Raw genomic sequence first — 17422 nt, 5'->3', positions numbered from 1 at the left:
AAATTGGAAAAAAGAGACCATGAACTAGATAACTACGCTTGGTTGATGAAAGAATTGATGTCCCACTCCACGTTAATACCTTGCGGAAAATGGGACCTCAATTCATAAATCCAGTAAGTCTCCAGACGGGAGACGCCCCTAAGGGTCGAACCACCCCGCCAGGGGGCAACATATTTATCAATAATAAGAAACTGCGTACCCTCAGGATTTCGGTCATGAAATTCCCTATAGTGTCGGGGCACGGTGTGTTTGGTGCTACCTGCTTTAATAAGGTTAATGTGTTCAGATACTCGTGTTGTAAAAGATCTGATACGTACTGCTTACCACATGGGCAAGTCAGGAGATAAACAACCCCTGTAGTAGCGCAAGTGCAAAATTGCTTGATCTTGTAGGAATGGCCAGTCACAGTAGAAGAGAAACTGTGGCTAGCCCTCCTGCCACTGATGTTAAACTGACAAACCAAACATTTTTTACAGGGGTAGAAACCAATCCAATTATGAAAAAATACCTTTTTTTTTGTTTTGGGGGTCCTCGTGAAAACCCCGAGTGGTCTGTGGCCCAGAGTAGGGTGGTTTGTAGGGGGATGGACCATACCCAGCATTGGGAAATGGGTAGACATTTTCGTTATAGTGATAATGCTGGGTATGGTCCATCCCCCTACAAACCACCCTACTCTGGCCACAGACCACTCAGGGTTTTCACGAGGACCCCCAAAACAAAAAAAGAGGACCAGAAACAAGAGAGGGTCCAGAGGAGGGAGGAGGATCCAGAGACGAAAAAAGGAAACGGGTTTAACTTGTCAGGGGGTATTCAACCTGAGTGATACTATCCTCACTCAGGAAGAGAAAACCATTTTAAATAAGGGTCTTAAGTTCGCTCCTCCGTGTAAACTTAATAAGTTCGATACATTTATTGACATTCAGAAGTTTATCAGGAAAATTAATGTTCAGAGGTATATTATCTCAAATCCCTCTAGAAATGTAGCCAGGGCAGCAACATCTGGCACAGTTCATTCAGGTTTATCCAACCCTTCCCTTTTCAGCCCCCCAACACAACTCCCACCAGCTATTAATCTGTTTAAAGAGTTAGTGTTGAGAGATTTAACTAATATTCCATTAAAACAGAGATTTCACAACCCCTTACCTTCAACAGGCCTAAAGACTTTATGCGATAATAAAAATCTGGTTATTCGCCCCGCCGACAAAGGCGGTGGCATTGTTTTATTAAATAAATCAGATTATATTAATGAAATGCATCGTATTTTAGGAGATCAAGAGACATACATTGAACTATCTAGTAACCCTACACAGAAATATAAGAAGGATTTACACAGACTGGTTTCTAAAGGTTTTAATTCTTGTATTTTAAATAAGAAAGAGAGATCATTTCTAGTTCCCCTCGCTCCACACATACCTGTTATGTACTACCTGCCTAAAGTCCATAAGGATCCCCTACACCCTCCAGGTTGGCCAATAATTAGTGGCATCGACTCGGTTACTTTAAAAAATTTGGAAATACATAGATTTTTTCCTCCAGCCATCCGTATCTAAGATGCCGTCTTATTTAAAAGACACTAGAGATGTCATCAGAATACTTTCCAATGTTTCCTATTCTGGTGATCTCATTATGGCAACTGCGGATGTTGCATCCCTCTACACCTGTATCCCGCACCGTCAGGGTATAGATGCGGTCAAATGTTTTCTCAATAGGGATGCCTCCCTCGCTTCACCCCAGGTGGACTATATTATCGAACTAATTGAGTTTGCAACGCAGCACAATTACTTCTGGTTCGATGGTAGATTCTTTCGTCAACACAAGGGGGTCGCGATGGGAGCTAAGTTCGCTCCCAGTCTGGCCAATTTATTTATGGCCAAGTGGGAGGAGGATGTCGTCTATGCCATGAGTAACCCACACCTTTTGTTGTGGGCTCGGTACATAGACGACATCCTCCTCCTATGGACTGGTAGTCCAGATGATCTAGTCGATTTTATTGCGACCCTCAATAATAACAACAGAAACATTGTTCTGTCATTTGAATCAAGCACTACCTCAGTCCATTTTTTGGACTTGGTTATTGAAAGAAAGGAAAGCCAATTTGTATTCAGCACCTACTTTAAATCTACCGATCGGAACGGGTACATACCCACCGATAGTTACCATCACGCGCCCTGGATCAGATCAATCCCCAAAAGCCAGTTCCTGTGAATATGTAGGACCTGCACTGACCTTAACACCTTTAAGATCCAAGCTGCGTCTCTTAAGGATAGGTTCCTGGAGAAGGGGTATAACCCCTCCGATTTAGATAAGGAGATTAATAATGCCTGTCTGATCGCCAATCATTACTAGAGGATAAACCTCGACAAACAAATGAGGACTTTAAATGGTCTTTTTTGACGTCCTTTTCCATCCAACATAAGCATGTCAAAAGAATTTTCGAACACCATTGGGATGTCCTTAAAACTGATAAGGTTTTGGGCCCTCTGTTTCCCAGAACCCCCAAGGTGGTTTTCAAAGGTGTTCCATCTCTCCGAAATAAGTTGGCACCCAACGTTATCAACCCCCCCGAGTAAACCTTCCTTTTTTCATAATTGGATTGGTTTCTACCCCTGTAAAAAATGTTTGGTTTGTCAGTTTAACATCAGTGGCAGGAGGGCTAGCCACAGTTTCTCTTCTACTGTGACTGGCCGTTCCTACAAGATCAAGCAATTTTGCACTTGCGCTACTACAGGGGTTGTTTATCTCCTGACTTGCCCATGTGATAAGCAGTACGTGGGGTGAACTATCAGATCTTTTACAACACGAGTATCTAAATACATTAACCTTATTAAAGCAGGTAGCACCAAACACACCGTGCCCCGACACTATAGGGAATTTCATGACCGAAATCCTGAGGGTACGCAGTTTCTTATTATTGATAAATATGTTGCCCCCTGGCGGGGTGGTTCAACCCTTAGGGGCGTCTCCCGTCTGGAGACTTACTGGATTTACGAATTGGGGTCCCATTTTCCGCAAGGTATTAACGTGGAGTGGGACATCAATTCTTTCATCAACCAAGCGTAGTTATCTAGTTCATGGTCTAATTTTTCCAATTTTTTTCTAATTTTTTATTTTTAATTTTATACTTTTAATCACTAATATTGGTATTAATATTAAGTCTTGACCCACTTATAGATATAAATTTAGATTAAAACCCTGCATATTAATATTAAATAATGCACTATTATCATCCTAGAATATACATAATTTGTGCAGTGAATATTATAAGAAGGATGTCTTCTTATGTTGAGATCCTGTCATGTTTGTTTTATTGTCCATTATGTTATGCGATGCCCCTCACTGGCAGTGTCATTCTAATTTTTATTCAGTACTCCCAATTACTATTTGGTCATGATTGATGTCCTCTTATTACTTTAATTAGCCTTGCCATCTATTTCACGATGTTGTGACATCATCTAAACACCATTTTCATATAAATCCATCTTTGCTGACACTTGTATTGTGGTTTCAGATCATCATGACCTTTCCTGGCCCTCTCCAGCCTATCAGCTTCTTGCTTTCTATACCGGAAGTGTTGTGGTTGCTGATGTGGGAGAGAGGCTTGGTCTTAGAAGTGGAGCGCACTGGCGCCGCAGTAATACAGCGGATGACGTCATTGTGCACACTCGGATCACGACGCCGGATCTATTGGGCGGCGCAGGACGGCGCTTCGGCCAATGGGATCCGGCTGTACCGAAAGAGAGGCTTGGCGCGCACTTGGTTTATTTCCGAACCAGCTGACCAAGCGGCCTGTCTAACCTCTATCATACAATCTGGATTTTTCATCTGCTAGTGATAGCGGTATAATACCGCTTATTGCCCCTTTCACTCTGTATATATATGTAGCTAAATATTATTATTCTGAATAACCAGGAAGTGACATCAATTTCGTTACTTCCGGTATTGTGACACTCCCAGTGGGGGTCATTTCTTGTTTAAATAGCGGTGAGGTGGGGGGGCTCCACACCCCAGATGAAGGCTTTGTAGCCGAAACATGTCAGGTGGACCCCTCACGATTACCGCGATTGATTCTATATGAGCTTTTTTTTGATCTCCTACCATGTGAGTGTTCTTTTTTTTACTATTTTAATAAATTGATGTTTTTTAAACGTTATTATGCCATGTGAGCTTTTCTTCTCGCATGATATTTGAAACATCCATTGGGCCTGTTGGACTGTCTTGGGGACGTTTGAAGCTGTGGTGAGACCCCTCCCCCCTTTTGGAAGCCGAGGATAACCTGACGATTTATCTCGCCAGACCTGGTGGTCATTAAGCTTTCTTAGACTTGTAAGACGTATGTCTTTTCAAGTCATCTGATTCTGGTAAGCCTCTTTTGATGCTCCGGTGATGGTCCTGCCACTTATTCTGACCCTCCACTCATCTGTGATTTCTTTTATTCATCTGCCAGAAGTGAACAATTTCGTTTATGAGGAAACCCTGGGAGTTTTCTATTTTTCAAGCACTCAACTCTTATAGACTTTTGGTGGTGGTTTTCTATTCCACTAGTCACTGCCAATATAATTGTCAATTTCTCATGGACTATATTATTTGATTTGTCACATATGTACGTTTTCTTAGATCCACTACTTATTTTTATATTACTGATTCACATTACTTATTTACTGTAGCCACTTCTAAATGCTAATTTGTATCACCTAGTGTTTTAATACCATTTTTGTCCCGCAAAGGACGAACAGATTCACGGTTTATTTATGTTATAATCTATATATACACATAGCGCTACACTATTTTTTACTATTTTTTGCCTTTACCTGTGTCTAGAGGAGTGTCAGCTGCTAATTGTATACTACAATTTCCTTTTTTTAATATTTTTTGGCGCAGCGCTGTACTTATTTCCATATTGTAGCCATTTTGCATTTTACAGAAAATTATAGAGCTGCAGATTGAAAAGAGAATTTTATATAACATTCAATTACAATATGACTTGTGTCGCAATTGTATACGCTATATTATTTTTTCTTTATTTGCAATTTTTTTCCCCACAAAAGTGGAGTTACCCTTTAAACATTAACTATGGATGACCTATAGTACTGTTGAAAACAGATCCCTTCCAACATCAAGTGTGGGTATAGAAAAAAGTATTCGTCAAATGTGATAAAAAAAGACCACAATGAAACCATATCCTTAGTAAGTATATCCTTATGTATCGTAAGTATATCCTTAAGTATGTATAGCCTTTTGTAAGAAATATTTCTAACAGTAGGTAAATAAAATTAGGATTTTTATAACAGCTTACCTGTAAATCCTTTTCTTGGAGTACATCACAGAACACAGAGCACCATAGTAATAACTATATGGGTTAAGGCCACCTTTAGGTGAATGGACACTGGTATAACCAAAAAGGAAACAGGATATGCCCTCCCTATATAACCTCTCCCATACCAGGAGTATCTCAGTTTTTGTAGCAAAGCAATATATACACATATCCCAATAAGAAGGGAGGGACCTCTGTGTCCCGTGATGTACTCCAAGAAAAGAATTTTACAGGTAAGCTGTTATAAAAATCCTATTTTCTTTATCGTACAACACAGAGCACCATAGTAATAACTATATGGGATGTCCCAAAGCAATGCCACCTGAGGGGAGGGAGACAAAGCAAATAGTCACCGCCAGGTGTGAGGACCTACAGTATACTGCTGCCTGCAGCACACTGTGCCCAAAAGTGGTGTCCTCCTGCCATCTTACATCCATTTGATAGAATCTCGTGAATGTATGTACTGACGACCAAGTAGCGGCCTTGCAAACCTGAGCCACAGAGGCTTGGTGATGCACTGCCCATGAAGCACTGACTGCCCTGGTAGAGTGCGCTTTAATCTTAAAAGGGAGGAACCCTTCTTTTCAGGCAATGAGCTTGACTAATCACCTGACGAATCCACTTAGCAACAGTAGATTTCGATGCTGCCTGACCCTTTCTAGGGCCTTCCGACAACACAAAATATCAGTTCTCTGTATCTGAGCAGTCGCTTACAGATAGGCTTTAATTGCTCTCACTACATCAAGAGAATGTAATAATTTTTCTTCTACAGAACAAGTTCTGGGAAAAAGGTAGGAAAGGAAACATCTTGATTCAGATGAAAACCAGACACTACCTTTGGCAAAAAAGGTTGGGTGCAGACGCAGCACCACCTTATCCTTGTGAATGATTAAGTGTGGCTCTCTCTTTACAGGAGAAAGCAGCCAATTCTGATACTCTTGTTGCAGAGGTTATCGCAACTAGGAATACCAATTTCCTTGTCAAAAGGATCAAAGGAATATTCCATATAGGTTCAAAGGGTTATCTTTGCAACACCGACAAAACCAGATTCAAATCCCATGGGCACAAGGGTATTCTAACTGGCGGAGTTATCCGAGTTACCCCTTGTAGGAATGCCCGGACTAAAGAATGCAAAGCAAGCTGCCTTTGGAAAAAAAACACTGCCAAGGCCGAAATCTGACCCTTGATTGTACTCAAGGCCAGCTTCATTTCTACTCCTAATTGTAGAAAGGCCAGAATTCTTCCTATGACATACTTACGGAGGATGCCAACTCTTGGTTTCGCACCAAGTGACATAGGCCATCCAGACCCTGTAATAAATGGTCCTGGATGCCGGCTTTCTGGCATTATTTAGGGTGGTTACTACTGAACCTGAAAGCCCCTGATTTTTAGAATGTGGGCTTCAATAGCCACACCGTTAAATTTAGCGTTTGTAAAGCAGGATGGAATATCGGTCCCTGCAACAGCAGGTCCGGACGAGATGGAAGAGTCAAAGACTCCCTTACTGCCATTCTCACAATCCCTGTATGACAGGGTATTCTGGGACATGCCAGGGCCACCAGGATTACAGGCTTCCCCTCTTCCCTGATCCTATAAAGCAGCCGTGGTAGCAGCTGAACTGGAGGGAATGCATAAATCAGTGAAAACTGATTGCACGGGATCACTGACGCATCTACTCTGAGTGCAAGTGAATCCCTTTTGTTCTTGCCACAAAGTTGTCCAAGTTCTTGTTGAACCTGGACGCCAACAGATCTACGTTCGGCGTACCCCATCTTTGGCATATGGCCAAAAAGACATCGGGATGTAGAGACCATTCTCCCGGCAACAACTGTTGACGGCTCAGAAAATCTGCCTGACAATTTTCCACTCCTGGAATGAAAACTGCAGATAGGCAAGGAACAGGTTTCTCTGCCCAAGACAAAATATGGTCCACCTCCCTTTGGGCTGCGTGGCTTCTGGTGCCCCCTTGGTGATTGATGTAGACCACTGCTGTGGCATTGTCAGATTATTATTATTATTTAAAGGTACTTGTATAGCGCCGTCAAATTTACGCAGCGCTTTACATATACATTGTACATTCACATTGGTCCCTACCCTCAAGGAGCTTACAATCTAAGGTCCCTAACTAAGATTCATATACCAGGGCCAATTTAGACAGAAGCCAATTAACCTACCAGCATGTCTTTGGAGTGTGGGAGGAAACCGGAGTACCCGGAGGAAACCCACACAAGACAGAGAGAACATGCAAACTCCAGGCAGGTAGTGTCAAGGTTGGGATTCGAATCAGCGACCCTTTTTACGGCTAGGCAAGAGTGCTACCCACTACACCACTGTGTCCGGATTGTATCCAGACAGGAGCATTCCGCAACCTAGAGGTCCAGGCTATTAGAGCCAGACGTACTGCCCGAATCTCTAGGATATTGATGAGCAAGGTCTTCTCGGACTCTGACCACTTCCCTTGAACAGTGGTCTCTTCTAGAACTGCTCCCCAGCCCCATAGGCTGGCATCCATTGTTACTGCTTTCCAGGAAACTGGAATGAAGGATTTCCCCTTCTGTAAATTCCTGGTTATCAACCACCAGTTGAGACTCTGGCGTAGCTTTGGAGCCAGATTCATTGGATAATCCAAGGCTTGGATCCGTTTGTTCCAAGCAGACAGAATACTGTGTTGCAACAGTCTTGAATGAAACTGGGCATAGGGAACCGCTTTAAAGGAAGCTACTATTTTCCCTAGTAATCTCATGCAAAGGCAAATGGAAGGACCCTTCTTTGCCTTGGCCGCCTGGACCAGCTCTTAGAGCATTGACCTTTGCCTGAGGCAAGAACACTCTTTTCTGGGTTGTGTCTATGACCAGGCCAAATACTGCAGCCTTCTTACTGGCTGTAAGGATGATTTCTCTAGATTGAGAATCCAACCCAGGTGTCTCAGATAACTGACTGTTCTGGACACCCCTTGATTTAACCCTGCTATTGACTGATCTACCAGTAGCAGGTCGTCTAGGTATGCTATGACTGCTATACCCTGGCCCCTTAGTCTTGCTAGTACTGGGGCTAACACTTTTGTAAACAGTCGGGGAGCGGTGGCCAACCCGAAAAGGCAAGGCCACGAACGGAAAGTGGCGCTGCTCTACCGCAAAAACTTCTGGTGAGCGGGAAATATTGGCACATGTAGATACGCATCCTTGATATCTATGGATGCTAGAACCTCTCTTCCCCGTAGGGTGGAAACAACTGACCGAATCGACTCCATTCGAAAGGAGCGGATGTTTAGGAAGTGATTCAGATTCCTGAGATCTAGAATGGATCTGACATCTCCATTTGGTTTTGGTAACATAAAGAGATTTGAATAAAACCCCATGTCCCCCTCTTCTGAAGGAACCTCTATTATCACTCCCTGACACAGTAATCGGTCCAGTGGCAGAAATAAGGACTTTTTCTTTACTTGGTCCTTGGGAACGTTTGATTTTTGAAAACGCGATGGTGGAAACTCTTGGAACTCTAGTTTGTGGCCTAGGGCTACTACAGAGAGGACCCACTTGTCTTGGATTTCCTCTTGCCAAGTTTCTGAAAACCACCGCAATCTCCCCCCCACTCGACTGCGCGGGGGTGCCCCTTCACAAGGAAGCCTTGGGACCCTGTGTCTGGTTATGAGGCTTACCCTTTGCCCCTGACAGTGGAGGCCATCAATACTGCCTGGAGGCTGTTGCCCCAGGCATAAGAGGGGAAGTCTTGAAAGAAGGCCGTCTATTCTTTTTCTTAACCGGCAGAAGGGTACTCTTACCTCCAGAAATCTTTTGGATATACTTTCAAATTCAAATCTTCCCCAAACAACCTTTCTCCATGAAAGTGAAATCCAGCTAAGAGCTTCTTGCATGGTAACTTGGCTGACCAATTTTTAAGCCACAGGGTCCTGCGCATATGTATCAACATAAGCACAAGGCAAGATGCCTGATGGATGGAATCCTTGATAGCGTCTACTGCAAAATATAGGGCCCTAGGTAGCTTAGCTAAACTTTGGGCCTCAACAGCTTGAGCAGGAACTTTAATAACCTGCTTGAGTTCAGAAGAAATCCTCAGAAGAGGAGTCACCTGAACCTCCTTCCCTCAAGAGGTACCCCACTATCATCCATTGTTGTTCCAAAACGGGAAGGTCAAGGGCAGGAGAAGGGGACCTGCTGCGTTCTCACCTCCTGGGAGGATGACGTGAACAAATCGGCTATTTTTCCCTCCAAACCAGCCAGAGCCAAAGCTAAAATCGTCCTTAGTGACAAATGCAGAAGCTGACATGTTCGGGGTAGCCACCATCATGCCTGTGAGACAAGGTGGCTCAGATTCGCCAGATGCTCTAGGTCCTTCAGGGAGGATGGAACTGTGGGCATGCGACTAGGAGCCTTAGGCTCTGACCGCAGCGACTTTGCACTCCCCCCTGATAAATACCCCTCCTACGGGCAGACATAGTCCTAAGCACAAAAAAATCAGAGGTACTAAACGAAATGCATTCACTGCCGCGCTTTAGTCTAGCAATTTACATAATTTGCTGCTATAATGCTCAGTTTCAATGCTGAGTAAACGAGCCCCTTGGAAATGCCTGTATCCACACACCCATAAGCTTACATGCCCTTGTGCGCTCTGTGTCCGTCAGCCAACCAGACACTCCATGAGTGTAAAGCTTTTAAGCAGTGAGCCCTGCGCCTGTGCCGTGTCTTACGTCCATGCCTCCGTGGACTTAGGCTCCGCCCCCACTTTTTTAAACGATCCCTTTCCCTCGCTCTGCGCAGAAATAGCTGGCCCTGTAGTGAGGGCGGATCAAGGGGGGGGGCGCGGGTGTTCTTCAGTAGGGGGGAACCTGACCTTTTTGATGGTGGATGGTCCCCCCAAACCCCTACTGATGCTGCCACAGGAAGCATTTGCTGACATTTGACATCACAGGGGAAGCCAGGTATGTAGCTTTTACACCCTCTAGTGGCAAAACACAGGCAGGGCATCGCATACTCATACCAGAAAGATCAAGTGAATCATATTATCATAATATATATATATATATATATATATACACACACATATATACACACACACACATATACACACACACATTCCCTGTCTTTCTGACTTACCTGATCCCGCCGCAGGACTGCTGGAAAATATCAGACAGATCCAGCCTTCACCCATCACGGCGGGCCGTGCCATGCCAGACCTTCAAGGAGCGGGTCCCCTTTCACGGGTCCACTCCCTTGGACCTATACAGCACCCTGCTGGAAAACTCTTTGGCTGTATTAACATGACCAAGGTGCCGGGTCCCAGGGTCCAGCTCTCAAAAAAGAAGCTTTACAGGCAAAAACCTTGTTTCTTCTTGTACGAGGCCCGGGTACCATCCATTTGGCTTTCAAGCACTTTAGATGGATCCATTTGCACAGACCCTTGATCCCGTCAGGGATTAGTTAAAGGAGCTCTCTTAGCACTTCATCAACCGTGACCAACACCTTAGACACTGGCGAAAAAAACGAGATACTCCCGGTATGGGAGGGGTTATATAGGGAGGGGCACTTCCGGTTTCCTTTTTGGTTATACCAGTGTTCATTCACCTAAAGGTGGCCTATAACCCATATAGTTATTACTATGGTTCTCTGTGTCCCGTGATGTACGATAAAAAAACATATATTTGGAGACAGTAGAGAACGCTACATACAAGTCTGCATTACTTTCTGCAACAGCACTATAGTTCATCTGGAATTATGCTTTTTGTATATATTATTGCTGGATTATGCCTTTTTTTTGCATCATTCTCTGGTCTGCTTATTTGCTTGATATTGGTGATTGGGTAAGCGGCCAGCCCATTGAGCTTTAAGACTGTTTACTGACATTTGATTACAAATGTCTTATTATACAAGACCAGTCACCGTACACAATGAGAGGGAGAGCAGCAGTGACTGGACTTCATTACAGAAAGGCAGAGACAAAGTAGACAGAGTCGCACACTGGATTACTACATAGATCTAGAACTAAACAAAGCATACCAAGATTTATGCAAGAATTCACATGACTCTTACAATATATGCTTATCCCACAGTTCATCTTTATCATGTCCATGCGTGTGAACAGTAGACAAAGCATCTGAGTTATAAAACCCAAAGCATAACACCATGTTATCGTAATTAGCACTCAAAATTCCACAAAAGACCACATTTTATTACAGTCATATGGTATCATTTGCAGCAATGGTGCATGATGATGAACCTTAACTGAAAATAATTTTTCTGTCTGTTAGTGTATGGAATGAAGAGTCCAACTGCACAATTATCCAGGCGGATATAATGGATGACTGGGTGGACTGTTCCTTCACATGTGGTGTAGATTGCCATGGCCAGTCCAAATACCCCTGTCTTCAGATACTGGTGAACGTGTCTGCTTCTGGTCATGTTGCTGCCCTGCATTATAATGAAGAGGCTGTCCAGATAAACCCCAAGGTGAGTACACTGACATCTGCCCATGCTCACTGTTGCGTGTTTTAACAGTACAGGATACACATATAAAACAGGATTCTGGATTATGACAATACAACACATCCTTTCATTAAACTTTTGCATACAAAGTTTTCAGAGAGTGCCAAAGTATATTACTGAATACTGACCAAAATTCCCCCTAGAAAAATGCAACAAAAACCTTATGTATTTTCCAAAATGAAAACTAAAGCTGAACCCAAGGTACAAAAACTTTCATTGAAATATATTCCCTAAAGGTGAAGTTCACTTTTACAAAGAAAAAATAAATGCACATATTTTTGCAGGAAAAAAGTGCATTTATTATTTTTTCCCACAGCAGCCTGGAAGGCATTGCACCCATGATCAGTAGATCATGGGTACAACATGGGCCCCTGCAGACATGTCCTCCAGCTGTCAGACCGTACTCCTGTAGCATCTTTCTGTTTAAAAGTTGGGGGATATGTCAGTGGACCATGAACACATCAGCGCCACTGCAATCCATTTAAAATACAAGTCCGTCTGCCACAGTGTCAGACGGTAGTTATAGTTTATTAATTCAGAGAAATCTGTGAATGAATGATGTGGCTCTGTGGGTGGAGCCTCGCTGTTTTTAAAAAAGTGACATTGGGTGTGGGGAGAAGAACCCTTGCCTGCTGTCACAGGGAAGGGGCAGGAGCTGTAACATGTTACGTGTTCCACCCTAAATATGGGTGGCACATGTAACATGTTCCAAAGGTAAACGTAGCCTTTATTAGCTGCAAAGGATATAAATTCACTTTTTTTGTGTGCACCAAATGCCTTTTCAATTGCAGTTATTAACTGCAGGCTGCCTTCAGATTTAGAGTAGGGGCCATATACAAGACCAGTCATTCTGCACAGGAGAGAGTGCAAGAAGGCTGGTCTTTACTGCAGGAAGCTCCTGCACAAAAGCAAAGTTTCACACTTTACTACTGCAGAGATCTGGAGGAAACTCAGAAAGAACACAGATTCAAGTAAAAAAGAATACACATCTTTTGTAAATAGTCAATATTTGTATATCCCAGAGTTCAGCTTTAAAACCTTTAAGTTTACACACATGTGAAGAAACAGAATCTATGAATGAAGGGCAGGTGGTTGATTGATAGATCAGCCCCCTCCATTCATAGATTGTGCTTTTTTCATAGAAGCTGTAGTAACGGTTTCTAGGAATACAACAGATGGGAAGAGATCAGGCATAATCAGGCTCTCTTGTAGGAGTGCCTTTTACAGTGGTTTTGTGAAAGGCATCTTCCCCTTCACTGTGTAAGATAGCAAAGCGGGCCGGAGGGGCATCAGGGGAGGGGGATTTAAGTGGAAGGATAATTTCATAATATGTAGGCTGAAAGTAAGAGGACATAATAGGCAGCAAGTAAACATGTTGCCCCTGAAGTTGATGTGTTGAAAGCAGAAAAAATTATAAGTGTCTAAGGATATGAATGACTTTCCCAAGGGCCAAATTGAAATACCTGGACAACTGGGTCAGAGCAACTCAAACTACAGCTCATGTTGGATGTTCCCAGTCTACAGTGGTTAGGACCTGCCTAAAGTGATCCAAAAAAGGTGAACCAGCGACAGGGTCATGGGCAGCCAAGGCTCATTGATACACAAGGGGAGCAAAGGCTGGTCTGTGAAGTCTGATCCAATAGAAGAGCTAAAAAAGTTAATGCTGGTTCCGATAGAAAGGTGTCAGAACACACAGCGCATCACGGTTTGTTGTGTATGGGGGCTGTGGAGCTGCAGACTGGTCTGGGTGCCCATGCTGACCCATGTCCACAGTGACAAGCACCTACAATGGGCATGTGATCATCAGAACCACAGAGCAATGAAAAAAGGTGACCTGGTTTAATGAATTTAATTTTCTTTCACATCATGTGGCTGGTCCGGTGTGTGTGTGTTGTTCACCTGGGAAAGAGATGGCACCAATATGCACTATGGGAAGAAGGCAAGCTGTCAGAGGCAGTGTGATGTTTTGGGCAATGATTTTGCTGGGAAACTTTGGGTCCTGCCATTAATGTGGACGTTAGTTTGGAGCCCATGTCACAAGGGTTCGGGGCGGTTTTGGTGAAAAAAAGGGGACCTATTGAACATTAGGTGGGTGGTCATAATGTGATTGGGTGGGCCAACTCAATATTGAACCCAATGGGCTAAGACTGGGATGCCATTAAAGTTCATGTGCGTGTAAAGGCAGATGTCCCAATACTTTTAACAATATAAGTGTATATTATATGGACCTCATTATTCTTAATCTCAGATTGTCTGTGTTTGAAAAATCTAGACACTGTAAACAGTGTCCATAATCTCAGTTTTCTAAAAACTGATCAGTACTAACAATCCTAATATTTCTTTTTTTTTCATGAAGTGCTTTTATGTTCCAAAGTGCCAACGAGATAAGAATGATCTACTGGATGGTGTTCTAGATGTGAAACAGTACTTCGAACGCAAGAATGACACCCCGTTTGCATGCTTTCATCGACATGACAGTAAACCAGAAGATGTCATATTGATTAAAAAGTACGACCGATCAGTAGTGTTTCATTGCCTTTTTTGGCCAACTCTTATGCTTGTTGGTGGAGCATCCATAGTAGGCATGGTAAAACTGACTCAACATTTGTCTCTTATGTGTATGGTCTACTGCAGTCCAGCAAAAGAGGAATCTGGCAATGTAACCCCTCGACCAGACTCTCAGCAGAGTAGAACTAAAAAGGATGAAAAGACTTTGAGATGGAGATTAAATTCCCAAAGTATGACTCGAGCTTCATTTAGTTAACTTAGAGGTTTACAAGATCATCATGTCGAAGGTCTTTTTGATTGTCAAATAGAAGTGTAGCATAGAACTAAAGTGCACAGCCTATTAATTGGGACCCAAAACCAGCGCATTTCTTTCATAATTGCAAAACATTGGTACCAAAAATGGGCTCCATATTAAAAGAAAAAGGCTAGGCACCACTAGTGAAACTACTGCTGAAATTGTGTATAGCATAAGAAAGTATTTTACAAAGCAATTTTTGTAGCCATAAATTTATTTTTGTAGAGTATTGCGAAAAGTACAGTGATAATGGTTATGTTAATACGAAGTGTTGTTTACAATAAACAGTCTGTCGCACGTACTTTTGTTGTCAGTATAAGCGGTTTTAAGATGGTATAGTTGTAAGTAATGTGCATAAAATCCACATAAGCCTAAAACTAAAACTAGGCATACACAGACCGAAAATCGACCGTTTCAGCTGGTGTGCATGCCAATTTGTTTAACAGAAGCTGGTCGTTAGACTGACTTCTGTTAAACGGTCCTGCTGGAAAACCAGCATTTGATCCAAACTTGCAGCCAATGGCTGCAGTGCTGATCAGTACATTCTGACAGAGGGGGCATATTCTGTCAGAATACAATAGCACAGCAGGGGAGATCCATGCATCCAGGTCGCATGTGTGGATATGGGGCTAAACTCCCAGTGTATACCCAGCTTTAGATAATTAAAGAACTATTTACTTCAGGACAGAAAGGAATGGTGAAGGGGTGTTATGGCTAAAATACAATCTCACTTGTTCTCTTAGTGATGAATATAGTAAGAGAATATTACCTTTTGTTAACACCTGAATTAAGCCTTGCTGCATCTCGTATAATAAAGGTTATTAACAACAAATAACCACTGTGCTAAAAAAAAGTTCTAATTTATTCACAGAGAAAGGAATGCTTGCTATCAATCAAATAAAATAAAATACAAGTACCGTATATACTCGAGTATAAGTCGATCCGAGTATAAGTCGAGGCCCTAATTAACTACAAAAAAAAAAATGGGAAAAACTTATTGACCCGAGTATAAGACGAGGGTGAGAAATGCACAGCTACTGTAAGTGGAAAAGAGGGTCAACAATGCCCATTTGCAGCCTCACTGTGCCCATTTGCATGCCTCACTGTGCCCATTTGCAGCCATAGGTCCCCCGAACTTCAAACTTGGTAGTTAAGTGTTCCTAGATGCCCCCTAGCTGCAGCCAAAATTTGGGATCTCTGAACCCAAAGGGTCCCGAAATGACATTGCTGCAGATGGACACAGTTGACCGACTTTGGGGCCCCGTATCTCGGGGCCACTTAGTGCTTGGAACCCCAAATTTGGTGTGCAAACCCAGTGGAACTAGCACCATAAAATATCCAAAGCTGGGGTTTCTAGCACCAAGTGGCCCCGAGATACAGGGCCCCAAAAATCAGTTCAAAAAATGTCAAGCACTTTTCTGCAGCAGAGAATGACATTTTCCAAACTGGCTTTGGGGCCCCGTATCTCTGGGCCACTTGGTGCTAGGAACTCCAGCTTTGGATATGTTGTGGTACCAGTACCACTGGGTTTGCACACCAAATTTGGGGTTCCACTGGGTTTGCACACCAAATTTGGGGTTCCTAGCACCAAGTGGCCATGAGATATGGGGCCCCAAAGTCGGTACAGAAAATGTCAAGCACTTTTCTGCAGCAGAAAATGACATTTTCCGAACCAATTTTGGGGCCCCGTATCTCGGGGTCACTTAGTGCTAGGAACTCCAGCTTTGGATATGTTGTGGTACTGGGTTTGCACACCAAATTTGGTGTTCCTAGCACCAAGTGGCCCTGAGATACAGGGCCCCAAAGTCGATTCGGAAAATGAATTTTTTTGCTACAGAAAAGTGCTTGACTCGAGTATAAGTCGAGGGGGGCAATTTCAGCACAAAAAAATGTGCTGAAAAACTCGACTTATACGGTAGCTGATTTAACTTCAAAGCAATGATGTTACAAATTAAAATACAAATTGTTACCAATTGACACAATTACAGAGAAAGTTACAGATACAGTAAAAGAAATAATGGCGTTATGTTACACAGGCATCGTTTATGTTCCATTGTCCGAGCCTAGAGATAGAGAGCTCAGAGCAGTGTACTGATTTTATACACTCTTTCAGATGCCGACCCCCCCCCCCCCCTTCACCCACCCATCCAGGAAGAGGCACACCCTTTCGAAAATCTTAAAATTCTGCCATCCCTACCATTTTCATGCACTAGATAGTGCTACTAGCCTGCAATCAAATCTTAAGATACTGGTCTTCTTGCGGTCCCTAGCTGGTATTTATGACAAATGATTCCAGTTGCATTCCCACCTTTCCAGTGATTTCCTCCAGACATGAGGTACTCCCACAGAGACATCTGTCACAGAGCATTAAAAATGACACTGTTGGGTTAATTTACTAAAAATGGAGAGATTTTACACACTCCAGTTTTAGTAAATCAGCCCGTGTTCACAAATTACACTTTACTGTTACTAAGTGGTCTAAGAATAGACCTCTTCAAATAAAATTCCAGGGCTGGGTTTATGGTGAATTGACTTTTTATAACCCCCGTGTGGTGTGGGGTGGGGTGGGGGGGGGATTTACTAAAACTTGTGCACACAGAATCTGGTGAAGCTATGCATTGTAACCAATCAGCTTCTAACTTAAAAGGAGAAGTCTGGCCAAAGCTCGTTTGGCTGTACTTCTCCTATGGATCACAGGAGTTCAGTTCGTTTTGTACTCCTGCGACCCATTTTCAGCAGAGAGCAGGCTGAAGTCCGCTCTCTGCTGATGTCACAGAAGTCAATCCAGGCACCGCATCATCACGACCA

The 17422-nt window shown here is 43.1% G+C and overlaps 1 protein-coding gene across 2 annotated transcripts in view; it reads left to right on the top strand.

Moving 5' to 3' along the window:
• KCNMB3 (potassium calcium-activated channel subfamily M regulatory beta subunit 3) overlaps nucleotides 1–15290 on the top strand; it is a 68342-nt gene extending 53052 nt beyond the window's left edge. For both annotated transcript variants that reach the window (XM_073629096.1, XM_073629097.1), the window contains exons 3-4: nucleotides 11577–11775; nucleotides 14168–15290. In XM_073629096.1, the coding sequence (XP_073485197.1) occupies nucleotides 11577–11775; nucleotides 14168–14575 (607 nt within the window). In that variant the 3' untranslated portion in view covers nucleotides 14576–15290. The remainder of the gene's footprint in view (nucleotides 1–11576; nucleotides 11776–14167) is intronic.
• Nucleotides 15291–17422: the final 2132 nt, after the last annotated feature.

This window comes from Aquarana catesbeiana, linkage group LG04 (genome assembly GCF_042186555.1).
Source record: "Aquarana catesbeiana isolate 2022-GZ linkage group LG04, ASM4218655v1, whole genome shotgun sequence".
In the NCBI taxonomy this organism is placed as follows: Eukaryota; Metazoa; Chordata; class Amphibia; order Anura; family Ranidae; genus Aquarana; species Aquarana catesbeiana.
Note: the sequence above shows the minus strand (reverse complement) of the source record. Positions and strands in the feature narration are given on the sequence as shown.